The 18,380-nt window shown below is 42.6% G+C and overlaps 1 protein-coding gene across 2 annotated transcripts; it reads right to left on the reverse strand.

Annotated features, from left to right (window-relative positions):
* Nucleotides 1–1,250: 1,250 nt before the first annotated feature.
* Slc17a3 (solute carrier family 17 member 3) lies at nucleotides 1,251–17,878 on the reverse strand. Of its 2 annotated transcripts, XM_052156393.1 has the most exons (11): nucleotides 17,788–17,878; nucleotides 14,808–15,022; nucleotides 13,902–14,135; nucleotides 12,225–12,312; nucleotides 6,566–6,652; nucleotides 3,409–3,527; nucleotides 3,127–3,288; nucleotides 2,754–2,883; nucleotides 2,513–2,660; nucleotides 2,150–2,240; nucleotides 1,251–1,385 (listed from the first exon to the last, which is right to left on the reverse strand). In XM_052156393.1, the coding sequence occupies exons 1-11, from the start codon at nucleotides 17,876–17,878 to the stop codon at nucleotides 1,251–1,253; spliced, it is 1,500 nt and encodes a 499-aa protein (XP_052012353.1). The 2 variants fall into 2 exon arrangements, with proteins under 2 accessions (XP_052012353.1, XP_052012355.1); XM_052156395.1 differs by lacking the exons at nucleotides 13,902–14,135; nucleotides 17,788–17,878 and having other exon boundaries at nucleotides 14,808–15,014.
* Between the last annotated feature and the right edge of the window lie 502 nt (nucleotides 17,879–18,380).

Below are 18,380 nucleotides of genomic sequence, written 5' to 3' on the forward strand. Positions count from 1 at the left end.
TCCCTGTGTTTTTCAGCACGGGATGGCAAATCTTCATCTGTGCCCCATGTGTGCCCCTCTGCACAATAGAAAGAAAACTGTATTTAACTTACTCTAGTGTCCCAACAGACAGATCGGAACTCATATCAAGACCACAGTCAATACTGTGTTTGTTCATGGTTGGCCTCTCTAATCTTGCCCTGATCTGTACTCAGAATGTCTTATACAACCTTTGTAGGATATGATTTGAGGACAGTATTCTCCGTTTTAGATCATAAAGGTCATCATGGAGAACAGTTCTCAGTGCTGTCCTGGGTCTCTAAACTTGGTCTGACCCACAGACACCTATAAACCATTACTTTACAAAAACACTAAGTCAGTTTTACTTTTGATCCTTATGAATGATTTAACCATAAATTACGTGTATCTCACAGAAGAGGGATGACAGCCACTCTGGGCAGTTTCATGACAGTGAAAGGAGATAATTTGCACAGGATCAGGCAGAGGTCAAGAAAACCACAACAGGTTCTAGAGAATAACAGAGATGGCATAAACACAGACAAAAATAACAAATAGAGGGAAGAAGTAACCCGTACACACAAAGGGGCTGCCTGCCGGGGCCGGGGACTGCAGTGACCCTCTGTGCCAAGTTCCTTGGACTACATTTTCATTTCTCCATCAAAAATCTGGTTGAAGCCAGTAGGCAAGGGAGTGTGAATGCAGGCCACACAACTCACCCTCCAGGAGCCTGTGCACAGTGAAGAAGAGTGGACCATGTGTGAAACACGTGTCTGTGCCAACCCAGGAAATGGAAACTGCAGGCTAGGAGCGAAAACCAGTCAGAGTGCTTGCTCTGCTTACAGTACCATGGGCATAAAGAGAAACGAATATTCAACCTGACAAATAGAAAATAAATAATTGCTCTAGTAAAGATTACCACTCTGGACCAAGAGTTCATAAACTTTGTTCCTTTAAAAATGGAAACTACTGTGTCAGCACCAAATTTCTTGATTCAAAGATGACAACCTGGTCCCTTCCTTTCATTTTACTTGATGCTTTATTCATCTCGTATTTTCTTCAAAAGAAGTCTGGATGAAAGGGGGAAATATATGATGTAATTTTTCATGAAAGTCTTCCCACATAGGATCCAGCAAATGTAATGACTTCTTTACTGCAAGAGGGACAGCTGAGGAAGGAAAGTGACAAGAAATTAACATTTGGAAGTCTTGCTTCTGAGACTGTAGCTGTACCGCAATCATCAACTGTTACCTTTACAAACGAGTGAGCTTCCTCTCTCTAGCCCATTCTTGAATATCTGCTTTCCCAAACACGAGGTAGATGATTAAGCCAAATAGGTTAATTGCAAACAATACAAAAAATAAATTCCTCCACCCGAATTCAGAGTCCTGGGAACACAAGACCCAAAATACATATTACTTTTCTCGTCTCTTTTCCTATGAAATGGAATCACTAGTTCACACGACAGTTTCCTTGATGAAATTCAGGTCCTAGAAAGTGTCTTGATAATTAGACAAAAGAACTCCAAAATATGCTCAAAATGTTCTAAATATGAGAGATTTGAAGACCCTCACAACTGACCTATAGAACTTGCTTACAACCTTGCTTTGCTAAAACTGGTTCTAAGATGCTCCCATCCATGTTGCAATGTGGTGAAAAGACACCAGCTTCAGAGGCTACATCCTCTGAGAAGAAAAGCTTATTCTACAGTATTTTCAGTTTAAGCGTTAGGAGTTGAGGGAGATAGTATTAATTTTCAAACTGATGTGAGAAGGAAAAGCCAAACAGGATTGCAGTGTATAAAATGCCTGTTGTAATGCCAGCATGCACCAGGCACTTAACCATGCTTGCTGTCCAGTTCTTCTCTCTGTGTGGTTACTTACACAAATGAAAATTCAGCCTCAGATGGCTTGGCAGGAAACATTCTCCTGAGATTCTGGTGGCACTGTGTGCCATTTCAAATGGAGATGCTGAGTAGCTACTGATTAGTTCCAGAATGACCTCAGCTCTGGTTCATTCTGCTCTATGCTTCATGGTCACCCCAAAGTGAAGTGAAAACTCTTTCCCAATCTTTGAATATAGTCTTTAGTTATCACTTTTGAAAATACATGTGGGAGAGTCTTTTAAAAGTCTATCTTGAAATGAAAACTACCTGACTGAGGAAAAACCCAGCAACAATGGGTACCAGCACAGCAGAAGAATGTGCGAATCCTCTTGATGTTCCCATGAGAAGGCTGGCATACCTATGGGTGACGTCAATATCCCAAGTTAAATCCAGACACACCTGACAGCGTCTTTCATTACTGCTTTATGTGTGATTCTTTCAAAAAGGACGTAGGCCGTGCATATCCAATAGGAAGCAATTTAATAAGTCCATATTTCCCCAATACACCCTAGGCCCAGCCATGGTCCATGCTTATGATTTATTGTTTTCCAAACTCTGAGGCTCCCAGAACACTACCAACCATTTTCCCCCCAGAAAATATGAAATTAAGAGTATATATAAGAGTCTTACCTTGGCGCAATATCTAACGCATTAATATAGACTCCTGCCTGACACAGAGAGCCTAGTCCACAGGAGAGTGTCAGGAATGTAATTGTTGTAATATAACTGGACTGGACATAGGGCAGAACCACAATGAGGACTGCAGAAGGAGTATTTCCTAGGAAATGTGAAACAGACAAATGCAAGGGTGAGACGCATTCTTTGCCTGTTGAATGCCTATGCCATGCAAATCCCACATCTCCGTTCTTACCTAAAATTGTGACGATTTTTCTCACAGTTATGAGCCTAAAATTTTTGCTCAGTAGAAAATCTGCCAGCTGGCCTCCAAGGATGCCATTGGCCCAGGCAACAAAAAAGGGAAGAGAAGACAGGAAACCATTCTGAAGTGAGAAGACTGGGTAAATGGCCACAATTAAGGCCGGGAGAAAACATGTTGGTAATCCCCTTGTCATCCTGACCCGCTGAAACCATCCTCTCCACCCCTGGAAACTTGGCAACCTCTTAAGTAATACTCCCAGCAAAGTGACTGTCTATCATTAGTGTTAAATGTCAGGTTATTTGGGGTAATGAGTGACCGAGGGGTCATGCCAACATGGAGCAGGAATGGAGTGGAATTTACTCACGTCTCTGATGTTGACGCTGAACACAGAACTGATGTAGGTTGGAGTGTATATTACAAAGGTGTTAATAAGCCACTGATGGGTCATAATGCAAAGACCCATGGACCAGAGAGGCAGAGATTTGAGCATAGCTTTGATCGGAAGTGGCTGCTCTTCTGAGCTGAACTGGAAACAAATGCATTGGTTTGAGTAATAATATCAACATGAGGCTCAGAGTCTCAGCCACCGTTAGGAAACCAGATGTGGATGCAAGGTTTCTGCCCATGCTGGAGATCTTATATATACCTGTTGGTTCAGAGAGGATAAAATATACTCCTTTTCTGGGACGCTTATCCATGGATGAGAGACAGGGTCATCATAAACCAGAATGACCCAGAGAAGGCAGCAGACCACACCAATACCTCCTGCAAGCAGACAGAAGAGTTCATCAAGAGGCTCATTTGTATAATATTTAAAGTGGACCTTAAGTTATACAATAATGCTAAGTTTGTTTAAATGTTGCAAAGATGGCCCAGAGTTCCCATATACCTTCTGTTCTGCTTCCCATGTGTTGACGTTACAGTACATTTGTCAACACCTCCTTAACTCATTACTACTAAACCCTGTACTTTTTTGTTTTTAATTGGTGTAATAGTCAGTGAAGATAATCTTGTTTTTAAATAATTTCTCTTAAATGTATCACATGTATTGATCATGTCAGCTTCTTCCTATACCCTCCCTAGTCATTCCTGTCCCTTTCCCTCCTATCAGCTACTAAATCTCCCTTAGCTGCCTATCTGCTTTTATGTACATATATGTATGTTGTGACACATACACATACACACACATACACATATATGTATGTATATGTTCATGACCAAAAATGTATATGTATGTTAATGGATGTTATGACCCATGAATGCATATGTATGTTATGACCCATACAAATTTGTATGGATATGCTTGTTATAACCCAAGTATGTATGTATGCATGTAGCTAGGTAGACAGATGTGCATTTGTAAAGAACTTTCATTTCTACAAATGAGAGAAAAATGTGTGGCTTGTTTTTCTGCATCTAATTTATTTCTTTTAATATGATGATTTCCAGTTGCATCAATTTTCCAGAAAATGACATAATTCCATTCTTCTTTCTGGTTGAATAAGATTCCACTGTGTATCTGCACCATAGCATTGTCTTTATCTGCTTTTTTGTTTCTAGAAATCTATGCTGGTTCCATCCCCAGGATACTGTAAATAGTGCAGCAATAAATGTGGATGTATCTCTGTGCTGAGCTGTCTTAGAGTTCTTTGGGTATATTGAATGACTTCTTCTCAAGTTAGGACATTTCTAGGATAAGGCATTGCCAAAGTTCATTATGAACTCTTCTCAGTTTTCAAACAAGCGGTTTCAATATTTCCCTTTTATTTGTTGTGGGAATGGGGTCACAGACCTTAGAGACAGCCTAACGCTCTCAATGGTTTCAGTATTAGCCATTTTAATAGGCATATGGAGATACTTATTGTGATTTTTAATTTTCAAACCCCCATGACTAAAGGTTCTTAAATAGGTGTGTAGTCATAGGTCTGTGTTCTCTGTGTATATATTTGGTAAAACATTTCTGCACATTTTTCAATTGAGGGTCTTATATTCTCATAGTTTTGAAAATTATTTATATATATATATAATTTAGAAAAACATATAATTAATTGTTTTGTAGATATTTTCTCTTTGAACTAGTCTGTCCTTTTATTGTCTTAACAATGCCATTTGAAGATGATACATACTTTTTAACTCTGCTGATTTTCAAATTATTGATTTCTTCTACGGTTCATATTTTTGGTGTCATATTTAGAATTTGCTTGGTTAATTAAAGAACAAATAAAATTTCCCTGCTTTCTTTTAGAAGAATAATTTTTCTATATTTTCTATATAGGCCTGGTGTGTGTGTGTGTGAGGGAGGTAGACACAGAGAGAGAGACAGAGAGAGAGCTGGACATCTTCCTTGATTATTCTCTTTATTTCCATGACACACGATCTCTGACTCTGGAGCTCACAGATTTGGCTAAGGGGGCTAATCTTTCCTTAAGTTTTTTTTTTCTTGTCATATTCCCATACCATAAAACACACATATCCCAGGTTGGCCTCAAACTTTCCATATAGTACAGAATGACCTTGAATTTCTGATCTTTCTGTCTCTACCTTCTGAGTACTAAGGTTAAAGGTATGTATCACCATGCACAGTTTTCTGTAGTACTGGGGACTGAACCCATGGCTTCATCCTAAGCAAGGACATTACCAACTGGGCTACTTCCCAGCCTCATCCAGTCAGTTTTTGCATGGTGCATTTGGGAGTTCTGCTGTTGGGTGCACATGTATTTCAGATTCTTGTATCTTCTTGGTGAGTTGATAAGACTGCTTGTTCTGAAGTTATCTTTACTTGGTATTAATATGTCCACCCAGTGATCTATGGACTAGTATTTTCATGTTCTGTGAACTCTATAGAGTCTTGAGACCTGACAATAACCCATCTCTGTCTCTAAGATACTCATTGTCTGAAAGAGGAGCACACTTGTAAGTAAAACAAGCTAATGGGAAGTATGAAAATAAAATGCAAAGCCACTCCAGTGGAAACTGTGGGTGAAGCAGTACTTTCTTGGTTTCTAGCTAAATGAATGTCTTGGGACAAATAGTGAAATTACCCCCAAATTACTCTCAGTGTTTTATATAATTTTTTCTTTAGAAACCTCAAGGCTCGCTAAGGACTCCAGCCCTTTGCTATGCTTAACCAAGACAAACCCCATAGATACATTTACGTCTTTGGATTGTTTTCTTCTGTCTCTTAGAAAGCACTGCTCTCCAAATCTTCACCTCCTGCCTACAAGGCACAGTGGCATCCTGGTGGCTGTGCCTTATGACAGGAGAGCAGTACTTTATATGAAGTCAGAGGATATGTACATCTTGGCTAGTGTGGTAGTTTGAATAAGCTTGGCCCAGGGAGTGGCACTATTAGGAAGTGTGGCCTTTTTGGAGTGGGTGTGGCCTTGTTAGAGGGAGTATGCCACTTTGGGGGTGGGCTTTGAGACCCTTCTCCTAGCTGTCTGAGGATGCTCAGTCTTTTCTTGACTGCCTTGAGTTCAAGATGAGGAACTCTCAGCTCCCTCTCTAGCACCATACCTGCCTGAACACTGCCATGCTTCCTGCCTTGTTATTAATGGACTGAACCTCTGAACCTTTAAGCTAGCCCTGATTAAATGTTGTCCTTATAAGAGTTGCCTTGGTCATGGTGTCTCTTTACAGCAACAGAAACCCTAAGACAGCTAGCAAAGGTTATTCCTTATATTGTGATATTTTGTTTCCCTAACATTTTTATATTTTGACTCTCTTCTTTTAGAAAACTACACACAGGTGCACAAACTCAGAAGCACATTCCTGAATATCCCAGAAACCAGCAAGCAGCTTACCAAAAATATAGAAGACAAAGGGCCACCCAAGGGCTTCAGTAATGATGCCGCCCACAAGGAGGACAGTAAAGATTCCCAATATCATTCCTGCAGAGAGACAGAAAGAAAGTGGTAGGACCCCAGCCTTCCACTAGACACATTGTAGGCTGGCAGATGAACACAGAGAAGCCACCAAAACACAGAATAAGCATATGTAAATGCAAAACCTTCAGACCAGACCTTTAATTTATATACCTCCAGGGAGTCTCTTTTTTCCCTTTAAGATTCCAAAGTGACATTCAGGTGACTGCCATACTACTTTCTTGCTGTCTTAATTTACAGTTACAGGCATTTATTATGGAAATAAAGTACCATGAAGTACCAAGGTTCTAGTATACTGTCCAGTTCTGCCCTGTCTACCCCTCTGAAGATAAGCATTACATCAGTTTATTGTACAAGAAACAGTTACTCACGTTCTTTTCTCTGCACTTACATGCAATTTGTGAATGCATTGAGGGAAGATGCTTCTCATAAATATGCTAATGACACTGTTTTAATTTCTATAACTTCACAGAGCGTTCTAATATAGAGTACGCACATTCCCGTTTCACAGCTTTGCAAATAATTCTAACCAAGATCACTGTTTATGTTTACCCAACTTGTCAAATTCCATATGTATTTGGAGTTGCTATTTTAAAATAAGCAAGATTATAATGGCCTGAGGGTTTTATGTTAACAGCTATCTTTTACTTCGATTTTATTTTTGAATTATGTTATGTCTGTCTGCAGTGTGTGGCAGGAGTAGGCTGTGCATGTGAAGGACATGCCCATGGAGGCAGGAGACAATGGCAGGTGGCCTAGAGATGCAGCAGCAGGTAGGAGCGCTGGGAACGGAACGTGGGTCCTCTGTAAGAGCAGTGCATGCTCTTCACCCTGGAGCCAACTCTCCAGCCCCAGCATTGAACAATTGCTCTTGCAAAGATCTCCATTGCACTACAGATCTTAATTCTACATAGGCATCATTACTCATTTCTGAATAGAAACACAATTTGTTTTTGTGACTAGAGTATTGGAGGTGAAACTGCTAGATCAATGGCTATATATATTTTAAAATTTGATAACTACTGTAAAAGTTCTGTGTTGAAAGCTGTTTAACTTAAATCACTAACACAGTTCTTTCTTTCCCATCGCCTTGATAATATTTAATATCATCAAATTTTTAAGTATTTTTCTTCTAATATAGATAATAAGAACTCTCATTTTTAATTCTGTTCTTTGTAATGAAGTTGAGTTTTTCACTGTTTACAAATTTTATCATTTGTTGTCGGTTTTTTTTCTGTTTCCTCTCCATTGTTTCCGTTTGTCTTAAGTTACAGATGCTGTGCTTTGTGAATCGTCCCTGTGGCTTGCAGGCCACAGTTCTTCCCTCCTTAACTCTGTTTACAATGTATTTCACAGTCAGCACTTAAAGGCAATCAGATTTTTGGCCTCTACATTCATTCTTTTCCTTGGACTTCTTTTTAACCTACTCTGTGAAGTAGAAATGATTGTTTAGCTGGGCAGTGTTGGTGCACACCTTTAATCCCAACACTTGGGAGGAAGAGGCAGGCAGATTTCTGAGTTCCAGGCCAGCCTGGTCTACAGAGTGAGTTCCGGGATAGCCAGGGTTACACGGAGAAACCCTGTCTCGAAAAAACCAAAAAAAAGAAAAGAAATGCTTGTTTATATCTTCTTTTCTTTTATTCATGTTCCTTGAAGCATACTGTCTTTGCTATCTCATTTAAACGCCAGCAGTCAAACTTGCATTTGATCAAGTACAGCTAGTCACAGTTAAGTAAACTGTACCAGGTTGGTCTTTTAACAACAGGGAAGGCAGTGTTTGAAAGAGAATTCTAAGTTCCAGGGCACATGGAAAGAAAGATGGAAGTGAGTACCTTTCCTACCACCAGGTCCACCCAATCTGTATCTTTCACCTAAATGTCTGTGGTTGCCTTGGTTATAAGAGAAGACAGACTCCTCTATCCAAGCAAAGCCATGTTCTTTCATGTCTGCTTGCCTTTGCCCAATCTGCCTCAACTCTGGGCTCCTAAGTGAACGTCTTCTCACTTCTTCACCCTCACCTCCTTCTCTACTCTTGACTCTTACCCATCTGCATGCAATACCAATAGCATAGAATCCATGTTGTAAATAAAGCACAAGTTCTGGTGTTCCTCTTGCATAGTAGCAGGCAGAGGGTAAATAACGACAGCACATTACATTTCAAAAAAACTATAATGGAGAATTTTGAATAATTTTACTAAAGAGAAATGGTCAATATTAGAAGAGATGGATATGCCTGGATTTGAACATTAGTAAGTGTTCACATGTACTGAAATATCTCATGGTACCATGTGATATATTACATATATATATATATATATATATATATATATATATATATATATATATTATACATAAAATATATTATATATTATAACAATTTTATATCAATTAAAAAGATTTAAAAGTTAAAATATTTTTCAATAATCCAGAAAAATAAAAAGGGAGTAAAACCAAAACAAATACTTATCTCCTTAGAGCCCCCTTTGTGCTTTTTGGTATTTCTCTGTGAGGGAAAACAATCAAAGCCTGTGATCTTGAACACTGAAGAGGCATGTGAAATGCCAAATCCCTGGTGTGCTGGTCTGTGACATTGAGTGTACCCGTCTCCTCCTCACTGTGCATTTTAAGCCCGATATCTCAGGGATCTTTTTAGCATAGGCTATTATAAGTACTGTACACTGGCTTTTCACCCCTCTTAAAGGGACCGCTTTTCAGCACAGCACTACTGATTCAAAATGTGCAAAGGGGTGCTATGCTGCTGCTCATTCTGCCCCACATACTCAAGAACGAAAAAACAGCAGTTATGAGGCTCCTTGCTGACTGGCTCTACTCTTCCATGTGTCCCTTCCAAAGAGCAGGTGTCTTGGGTTCAGGATGCCTTCCCTCTGGGGACAGTCTTTCTTGAACTATAACTACGTTTTTTTATAACTACACCTTTGGTGAGAAAGCTGAGGCAATAAAAAGACAGAGGATATTTAGGCATCTAAGAACAGATGGCCCTTCCATATGTTTGCCTCCTATCTCCCATGAGATAACTATGTCATTCCTTGGCCCCCCATGTGTGTGTGTGTGTGTGTGTGTGTGTGTGTGTGTGTGTGTGTTCGTCCACCTATCTCCCTCTCCCCTCTCTTTGTCTCTCTCTCCTTCTTTTTCCCTCCTCTCTCATTTCACTCCATGTTTGAAATTAATTCAAAAAGCTGTGCAATGAAAGCATTCAATTTTCTTTGAGAGCCCTCCTGTCTGTTTTCTGAGCTCTGGACTAAGCTACCAAGACATTTTTTTTAATTAATTTGTAAGCATGAGCTACAAGCCCTGCTTGACCTGCTTAGTTCCAAAGCTCTATGAGTAGCTATAAAATGCCCTACCAATATGTATCTTTTGTAGTCCCTGAAAGCATATCCAAGCTGTGACTGACAGACCTCCTACACCCTAGAATAGCTATGAATCCAGTCTAACACAAAATCTTAAACTTACTTAAACATTATGAGATAGTTTATATTTTTTTCTCATTTTTATTAGCTTTTTGGGAATATCATGCAATTTATTTTGATCATATTTACCCCCTCCATAATTCTTCTTAGATCCATCTGTCCTTCCCAACCTACCCAACTGTGCCTTATTATTTTAAAACCATAAATCTAATTTGTGTGGCCTGTGTGTGTAGGATGTGGGGCCTTCACTAGAGGGAGGTCACCACACCAGGACCAAATCCTCAAAGAAAACTTGACTCAGCTCTTTAATTTGCAATGAGACTTCATGTGTTAGTCATTCAGGCTTGTTCTCGGGTGTGAACTTCGTAGATGACAGTGTAGGGTGACAACATCAAAGGTTAGGTACATCTACAAGGAACATGGGGTGTGTTTGGCACTGGAGGCTGGCAGTAGCCAGGCCTCTTGGGCCCTAGGCAGGTGCTTTTCTGGGGAGTCTTTCTCTAACTTCTGGGTAGAGATCTCCTGTCTTTCAACCCAGATATCACCGTCACGGAAAGTGATATCAGTTCTACTGAGGCAAGGAGGTGGGCTCAGGAGGCTCTATTGTGATGGACTCTTCCATCTGCTCTCTCTGTGATGCCTTCAGGCAGCCATGTTCCCAATGCTTTCTGAAATCAGAAAAGAATTTCTTCCTGGTTCCTCAAGAATGCCTGTGGGCTTGTGGGCTCCTGAGATATGTGAGCTTCCCTACGTGTGTCAGCTGATTTATTTTGGTCTAAGCCCTATAGATTAGTAAGAGAAGGGCACGGGACTTTCCTTCAAGCTCACTGCCTTTATTCTGTTTTTTTTTTTTTTTGTTTTTTGTTTTTTGTTTTTTGTTTTTGTTTTTTAATGGTTTGTGCCTTTTGTTTGATGTTTGTTTTCTTGAGTTGAGGGCTTGCAAGTCACTGCATAGCCCAGGCTGGCCTGTGTGGCAGTCCTCCCATCTCAGCTTTCCGAGTATTGGCATTGCATGCATTTGTCATCACTTAAGCTTACATTCATGCATTTTATCTGCTGTTGCTTGGGTTGACCCCACAGCTGCTATGTCCGCACTCTCATGCTTTTATTCCCTGATTCGTCTTGTGTTCTGAGATCCTCTCACAGTTGGGTAAGGGAGGCAAATTTCTTTTGTCTAAATTGCATACTCTCTTTCTGTCAGCTAATGTGAACTCTCATGACACACACTGGATACTACTGTTCTGGGTTTCTGAGGGGGCTTTCGAGGCCTGCTCTCAGCAAGCTCCTCTAATGTATGTGGCTAACTCATGGTTTTGGACTTGGAGAGTTCTTGATTATCTTTGAACACACACATTGCCCACAGCATTAGCCTTTTTCTATCCAGTCCTAGCCTTGACAGTGGCCATTGTCAATTTATATAATCTGTTCTCCACTTTCCCTAATATATGCTAGGGTTCTGCTCCCAGAATGTTTGTTATGGGCACATTATACTAACAGGTCAGTTTCAGATAAAAGTCTCAGGAACTGGCAGGATGGTTCATTGGGTAAAGACACTTGCTTGACATGAGTTTGATTTCTACATGGCAGAACCCTCATGGTAAAAAGGGAAAATTAACTCTTGGACGTTGTTCTTTGACTTTCAGCTATATGCTGTGACATGCATATACAGTAAGTAAATGAGTGTAATAAAACTTTTTTAAAGTAAACATATTCTCACAAAAATTTAGAGCAATTCCAAAAGTTATTAAGTTGAATCCATATGTCAGATGAAATGAAAATATAAGTTTTATATGACTATCTAGAATAAATGTATAAAAATGAAACCCTACAAATTCATTTAAAACACAGATAACAGCTTTTACAACATTTCCATGACTGAATGGAAATTTCAAATTCCACAAAAGAAAAGCGATCAATTTAGCAACATAAAAACATTTTTAAAGGTGAGAAGTCATATCACAAGGAATATTATGCCACAAATCATAACACAGGGAAAAATAAGTCACATCACAAACAAAAGATTGGTTTCCTTAATTTATATAGACACTTCATAGCATCAGCAAAAGAACTGTTCAATAGAAAATGTTTTAGGAACCCAATAGGAAGCATTAGGTTGCCAACTGCACATGGAGACTGCACAACTTTACCTGACATAGCAATGCTGCAGAGTCGGCTGCGTTCATTCGGAGGAGCCCATCTCTGCCAGAGTGCAAACTGTCCGCCATATCCAGTGCCCTGAAATAAAAATGATTAGATATGTTGATGTAGTACTATATAAAAATATTCAGCTTAGAGTTTGAAAATACTCAGTATCAAGGGCTGAGTGTGGTGACACACATCTTTTAAGTCCAACACTCAGGAGACAGAGGCAGGTGGTGGATCTCTCTGTGAGTTAGAGGCCAGCTTGGTTTACATTTAGGAGAAGGAAGAGGAGGAGGGGGAGGAGGAAGAAGAGGAGGAAGATGGGAAAAGAGGAGGGGGAGGAGGGGGGAGAGGAGGATGGGGAGGAGGAGGAAGGGGAGGAGGAGGGGGAGAAGGAAGAGGGGGAGGAGGAAGAAGAGGAGGAAGATGGGGAAGGAGGAGGGGGAAGGAGGGTGGAGAGGAGGATGGGAAGGAGGAGGAATGGGAGGAGGAGGGGGAGGAGGAGGGAGAGGAGAAGGAGGGGAGAAGGTGGAGAGGGAGGAGGTGGAGAGGGGGGAGGAGGGGAGGAGGAGAAGGGAGAGGATGGGGGAGGAGGAGAATGGAGGAAGAGGGGGAAGAGGAGGAGGGAGGAGGAGGAGGGGGGAAAGAAGGAGGGAGGAGGAGGGGGAAGAGGAGGGGGAAGCAGAAGAGGAGAAGGGGAGAAGGAGGAGGAGGGGAGGAGGGCGTAGGAGGGGGGAGAAGGAAGGGGGAGGAGGAGGAGAAGGGAGGAGTAGGAAGAGGGAGGAGAAGGAGGGGAGGAGGAGGAGGCAGGAGGAGGAGGGGGAGGTGGAGGGAGGAGGAAAGGGAGGAGGGAGAGGGAGGAGGAGGATGGGGAGAAGGGGGGAGAAGGATGGGAGAAGGGGGGAGAAGGATGGGGAGGAGTAGGATGGGGAAGGAGGAGGAGGATGGTGGAGAAGGGGGAAGAAGGATAGGAGAGGAGGAGGAGGGAGGAGGATGGGGAGGAGGAGGGGGAGGAGGAGGAGGGAGGAGGAGGATGGGGAGAAGGGGGGAGAAGGATGGGAGAAGGGGGAGAAGGATGGGGAGGGAAGAGGAGGATGGTGGAGAAGGGGGGGAGAAGGATAGGAGAGGAGGAGGAGGGAGGATGGGGGAGGAGGAGGGGGAGGAGGAGGGGGAGGAGGAGGAGAATGGGGAGAAGGAGGATGGGGGAGGAGGAGGAGAATGGGGAGGAGGAGGATGGGGGAGGAGGATGGGGAGGAGGGAGGGGGAGGAGGAGGATGGGGAAGAGGGAGGGGGAGGAGGGGAATGGGGAGGAGGAGCATGGGGAGGAGGAGGGAAGAGAAAGAGGGGGAGGAGAAGGATGGGGAGGAGGAAGGGGAAGGAGGAAGGGGGAGGAGGATGGCGAGGAGGAAGGAAGGAGGATGGGGGAGGAGAAAGGGGAGAAGGGGGAGGAGGAGGAGGGGAAGGAGGAGGGGAAGGAGAAGTGGAGAGGAGGAGGGAGAGGAGGAGGGGGAAGTAAGAGGAGGAGAAGGGGGAAGGGGGAGGAGGAGCCGGGAGGAGGATGGGGGAGAAGGGAGAAGGAAGAAGAGGAGGGGGAAGAGGGACGGGGGAGGAGGAGGAGGAAGAAGAAAAAAAAGAAGAAGAGGAAGAGGAAGAAAGAAGGAAATACCTGAGGTGCTTGGTACCTGGGTTAAGCCCTGAACTGCTCGAGTTGCCAGGAGAAAAGCTAGTCCCAGCCTGGCAGCCAGTGGGGTGCAGAGAGTGAGCAGGGAAGATCCAAGCAGAGCAATTCCAACCACCTTCTTCGTTCCGATTTTCCCTGCCAAGTATCCGCCAGGACCCTGCATCAGCATCATGCCATACTGGACAGAGCTGAAGATGATTCCTTGGGTTTGAGGACTCCAGTTATACACAGGGGCCTTTAGGAAACAGAATGCCTCTGTGAGCCGCATACTGGAAAGGACTTACCTACTCTAAGAAGACCCCTTAAAGCCTGAATTTTTCTCAATTAAAGATTTTGAGCACAGCTGGGCCTGGTTGCCTAGATCTGTAATACCAGCTACTCCAAAGGCTGAGGCAGGAGGAGCACAAGGTCAAGGGGCAAGGCCTGGGCTGCAAAGTGAGCTCAAGGCCTGCTGGGATAGCTTAACCAGGCTCTTTCTGGAAATGGAACGGCCAGAAGAGAAAAGGGAAAGGGCTGGAAAGTAGCTCAGTTACAAAGCAACTGGTCTAAAATGTGCAAGGCCCCGGCTTCTCTTCCCAGAACTGTAAAAGGGGCTTTTGAAAGTATAAATCTAGAAAAATAAATATAAAAAACGAATACCAAAAATTTGAATCCAGAGGCCAAAGAGACGGTTCAATTGGTAAAGTGCTTGCTGTGCAAGCATTAAGAGCTCAGCTTAATCCCAGAACCCACATGAAAAGCCCACCACTGTGCTCTGTTATCCAATCACCGAGGAAGCAGAAACAGGGAAATCCTTGGGAACCCCTCTGGGCAGTTAGCGCACGCACGCACGCGCGCACGCGCACACGCACACGCACACGCACACGCACAGGATTGGGAGAACAAACCTAAGTTTTGCTTTGCCTACCTTTAAAGAAAGATGCTTTGAGGCTTCAGGCTGATTACTGTTTAAAACAGCAGGAAGTCGTTCAGCAGAGCTATTGAGGTGGGGTGGGAGGTGGTCGGTGTTGTTGACCATGGCTACCATGGTGATGCTTATGATGGAATTCTGCGCTAGCAATGTAAAGTTGCAGAAATGTGCGATGAAGGCTATTCCATAGCGCATGGAACATAAACTCGGGACTGGAAACAAGACATCACATCATGGCTTGCTTTATTGACCTAACATTAGTTTTTCACAAGATATTACAGAAAGCTTGGCTTTCTTGAGAGGTGGAGGCAGGAGGATCAGGAGTTTGATCACAGCTGTGCTGTCAACATAGCTAGCACATGTTGAGGCTAACTAAACATGACCTGTCTTTAAAAAAAGAGACACAATGTAGAAAGTCACTATTGACTGACACCTGATGACTTAAATGGCACGTCTGATTCTGCTGGAGTGAGCAAAAGCAGATTCAAAGATAGCAGATGATTGATTAAATTGATCTAAGCAACATTTTATACTACAGATATACAGAGCCTGCTTCCACTGGGGTTATCTCTCCTTCCTGTAATTTTGCCTGTCCCATTCCTAAATCATTCAGTTTTAGAGCCAATGGAATGATTCACAGTAAATGTAAAACTTACATTAAAAGATAAATATAAATGATTACTCACTTCATAGTACATTGTATGTAAGTCACATGCATATGTATATATATATGTAGTATGTATAACTAGTAATATTCCATATATGCTTATCTTACATATCACAAATATAATTTTTATAGCATATCATGACTGATGCATAAGTTTGAAGAAGTTGCTCATTAAGGCAGATGATTTTACTTACCTCAGGCATTGAGGATAAACTTTCATTTGAAATATAATTTAAAATAAAAAGGAATCAAGTTGAAGATTAAAGTCCTAGAAAGATTTCCTCACTAGGAAATTTGGGACCCTCAAATGCTGAGAATCTGTAGTGGAAAAAGAAGCGAGCACAGCAGTGAAATGATATCCTCTACCCCTTTCCCAGAGCTTGGCGGCCATGTCCAAAGAACAGAAACCATAGGTGACACACGCATCTGTGAGTGAAATGAGAGACTGGCTCAGAAACAGACCTCTGAGGAATGCTGTCTAGATTGCTGACTGCTTCCTGAGCTCTTTCTTCTGCTTCTGAGAAAGCCCTGAATCACTGCACCTTGTAGATGCCCTGACAGTACACATTAGACAGACCAACTTGATAAGCAGAAAATCATATGACCACAGGAAGCTGTATTCACCTGGCCACAGGTATTCTTACAGATGTACTTCAGCAGAGAGCACTTCCTCTCTCTCTCTCTCTCTCTCTCTCTCTCTCTCTCACACACACACACACACACACACACACACACACACACACAAACACACACACAGGAGAAGTAGATTGGGTAGTAACTATGGTAAATAAACTGAGCATTCAGAGCTTAGCATCTCCTCAGGGTGTCAAAGAGAGCCCCCAGTGTTCTACATGGATGCTTTAGTAGACCAAATGCCTGTCTCTCAGGGAAGCCTAGGTCTACTCAGCTCATCCTGTGCCTCAACAAGTCAGTTGATTCACTTCAGGGAACTGGACAGGAGCTGGACTGGCCACTATTCTAAGCCATGCTGTTCAGTCTAGGTTTGTGTCTTCCGTTCTTACTGAACACACACTTGCTGATCACTCTCCGTGTGTAGCAGCACACAGCACACAGTGGAGCTCATGTTCAGGGGAAGAGAACAACAGACAAAGCCAAACAGTAAGTCTGTCTTAGAGCCATTGTCAGTGGAGAAAATAAAACAAGAAGAGGTACAGTCCCAGGGACGTGCCTGAGAACTGGTCATGTGAGCATCTGAGGGGAAGGCACAGTCCACAAATTAGAAGTGCCCTGGAGTGGCTGCCTGCCAACCCCAGGTGAAGGCGACAGAGCAGAGGGAGCCAGAAGCAGAGCCTGGTCTTAAAGGTCCCAAGTGCTGTCAGAAGCACTGTGGCTTTGATCTGAACGGGCTGTGTAGGAGTGAGACAGGAGGTGACCCAGAAAAGAAATGAGGCCAAGCTGCTTGGGGCTCTGTCCCCAACATGCTCTTTCAGGCTATTGACTCTAAGGTGATGTGCCTGCAGGGATCGCTGGGTGACAAAGACTGAGGCAGGAAGACCGTGAGCTTGAGTCTAGCCTGGGCTATCCAACAGGTAAGTAACTGTGGGGGGTGGACCTGCTGGAATGCATCCGGTAGGCCTTACTGTGACATTCTAGTCCTGTCCCTCCTCCAGTCAGTCATCCCTTCTGCTTCCACGTCATCAGAATTCCATCAAAGGAAGGAGGAGAAAGGAGCCAGAGGTGCGTGGGGAGTGTGGGGCGGGGGCGGGCTAGAGAGGAGGAAGATGAGCAAAGTGTCGGACACGAACGAGGAGGGGAACCATAGTGAGAGCCGTTCCTTGTCCTAACTTGGTGCTACCTTTAAAGAATTATTAACATTTGAAAAGAATAAGTTAATCTGATAAAGCAATACTGAAAAATAGCTTAGCAAATTAAAAAAATCAAATACAATATAGAATTGTATAAAAATCATATAGAATCAATGCAACAAAATTATATTTGGTGAATTAAGCTTACAAGATTCTTTGATTTTGGATATTTATGCAATTTATCACAACACAAGTTTGTTTGTATTATTGCAATCAAACGTTAAAGGAACATGACCTGAAGCTGTCTGCCAACAGCTTTGTTAACAATTATGAAGAATAAACTTGTATGGATAAAGATAAGAAAGTAATTGTGAAAAATTATTTTCCTAAGAGAGTTTTTCCTTCCTTCAAATAACTGTGAAGTGTGTATTAATATTAGTGTGCTTCAAAAATTTAAAAGTGATTAATCCATTGTTTCATATGAATATGTTACAGAACAGAGTACTCCATAAAGCCAGTGGGTAGGCAGCTGTGCACGGCTTACCTTTCCGGGGAGGGGTCTTCTTGTTCACGGCTGTACCTAGGTCGAACTCACTCTGCTCCGTTGTAGGGCTCAGTTCTACCACTGTGGCCATTGTGGGATTTTTTTTTCTTTCTGGGTAATAGCTTTTGTCAGAAAAAAAGAAAGAAAGAAAAAAGAAAAGAACTGACATGAAATTACCTTTCAGTTGAACAAAACGGAGACACACACACACACACACACACAGAGAGAGACAGAGACAGAGAAAGAGAGACAGAAAGAGAGAGAGAGAGACAGAGAGAGACAGAGAGAGAGGGAGAGAGAGAGAGAGAGAGAGAGAGAGAGAGAGAGAGAGAGAGAGAGAGAGAGAGAGGTTTGTGGTCTAACAGGGCAATATATAACCCATAAATGAGACCTTTGAAGAGTCGGTATCAAGCAGTCAAAACCAGGCTCATTCTATCTAACTGGGGTGCAGGGTGGAGTGGAGCTCGTCACTATCTCCCACTTCAACACAATAAGCATCCTAGCATCCTGCTGCTAAGGCCTGGAACTATTTATCTCAGGATTTATCGGAGTCACTGTAAAATACTTGAAGACCTCTGGCCTGGAAGCTAGTT

This window comes from Apodemus sylvaticus, chromosome 14 (genome assembly GCF_947179515.1).
Source record: "Apodemus sylvaticus chromosome 14, mApoSyl1.1, whole genome shotgun sequence".
NCBI classification, from domain to species: domain Eukaryota; kingdom Metazoa; phylum Chordata; class Mammalia; order Rodentia; family Muridae; genus Apodemus; species Apodemus sylvaticus.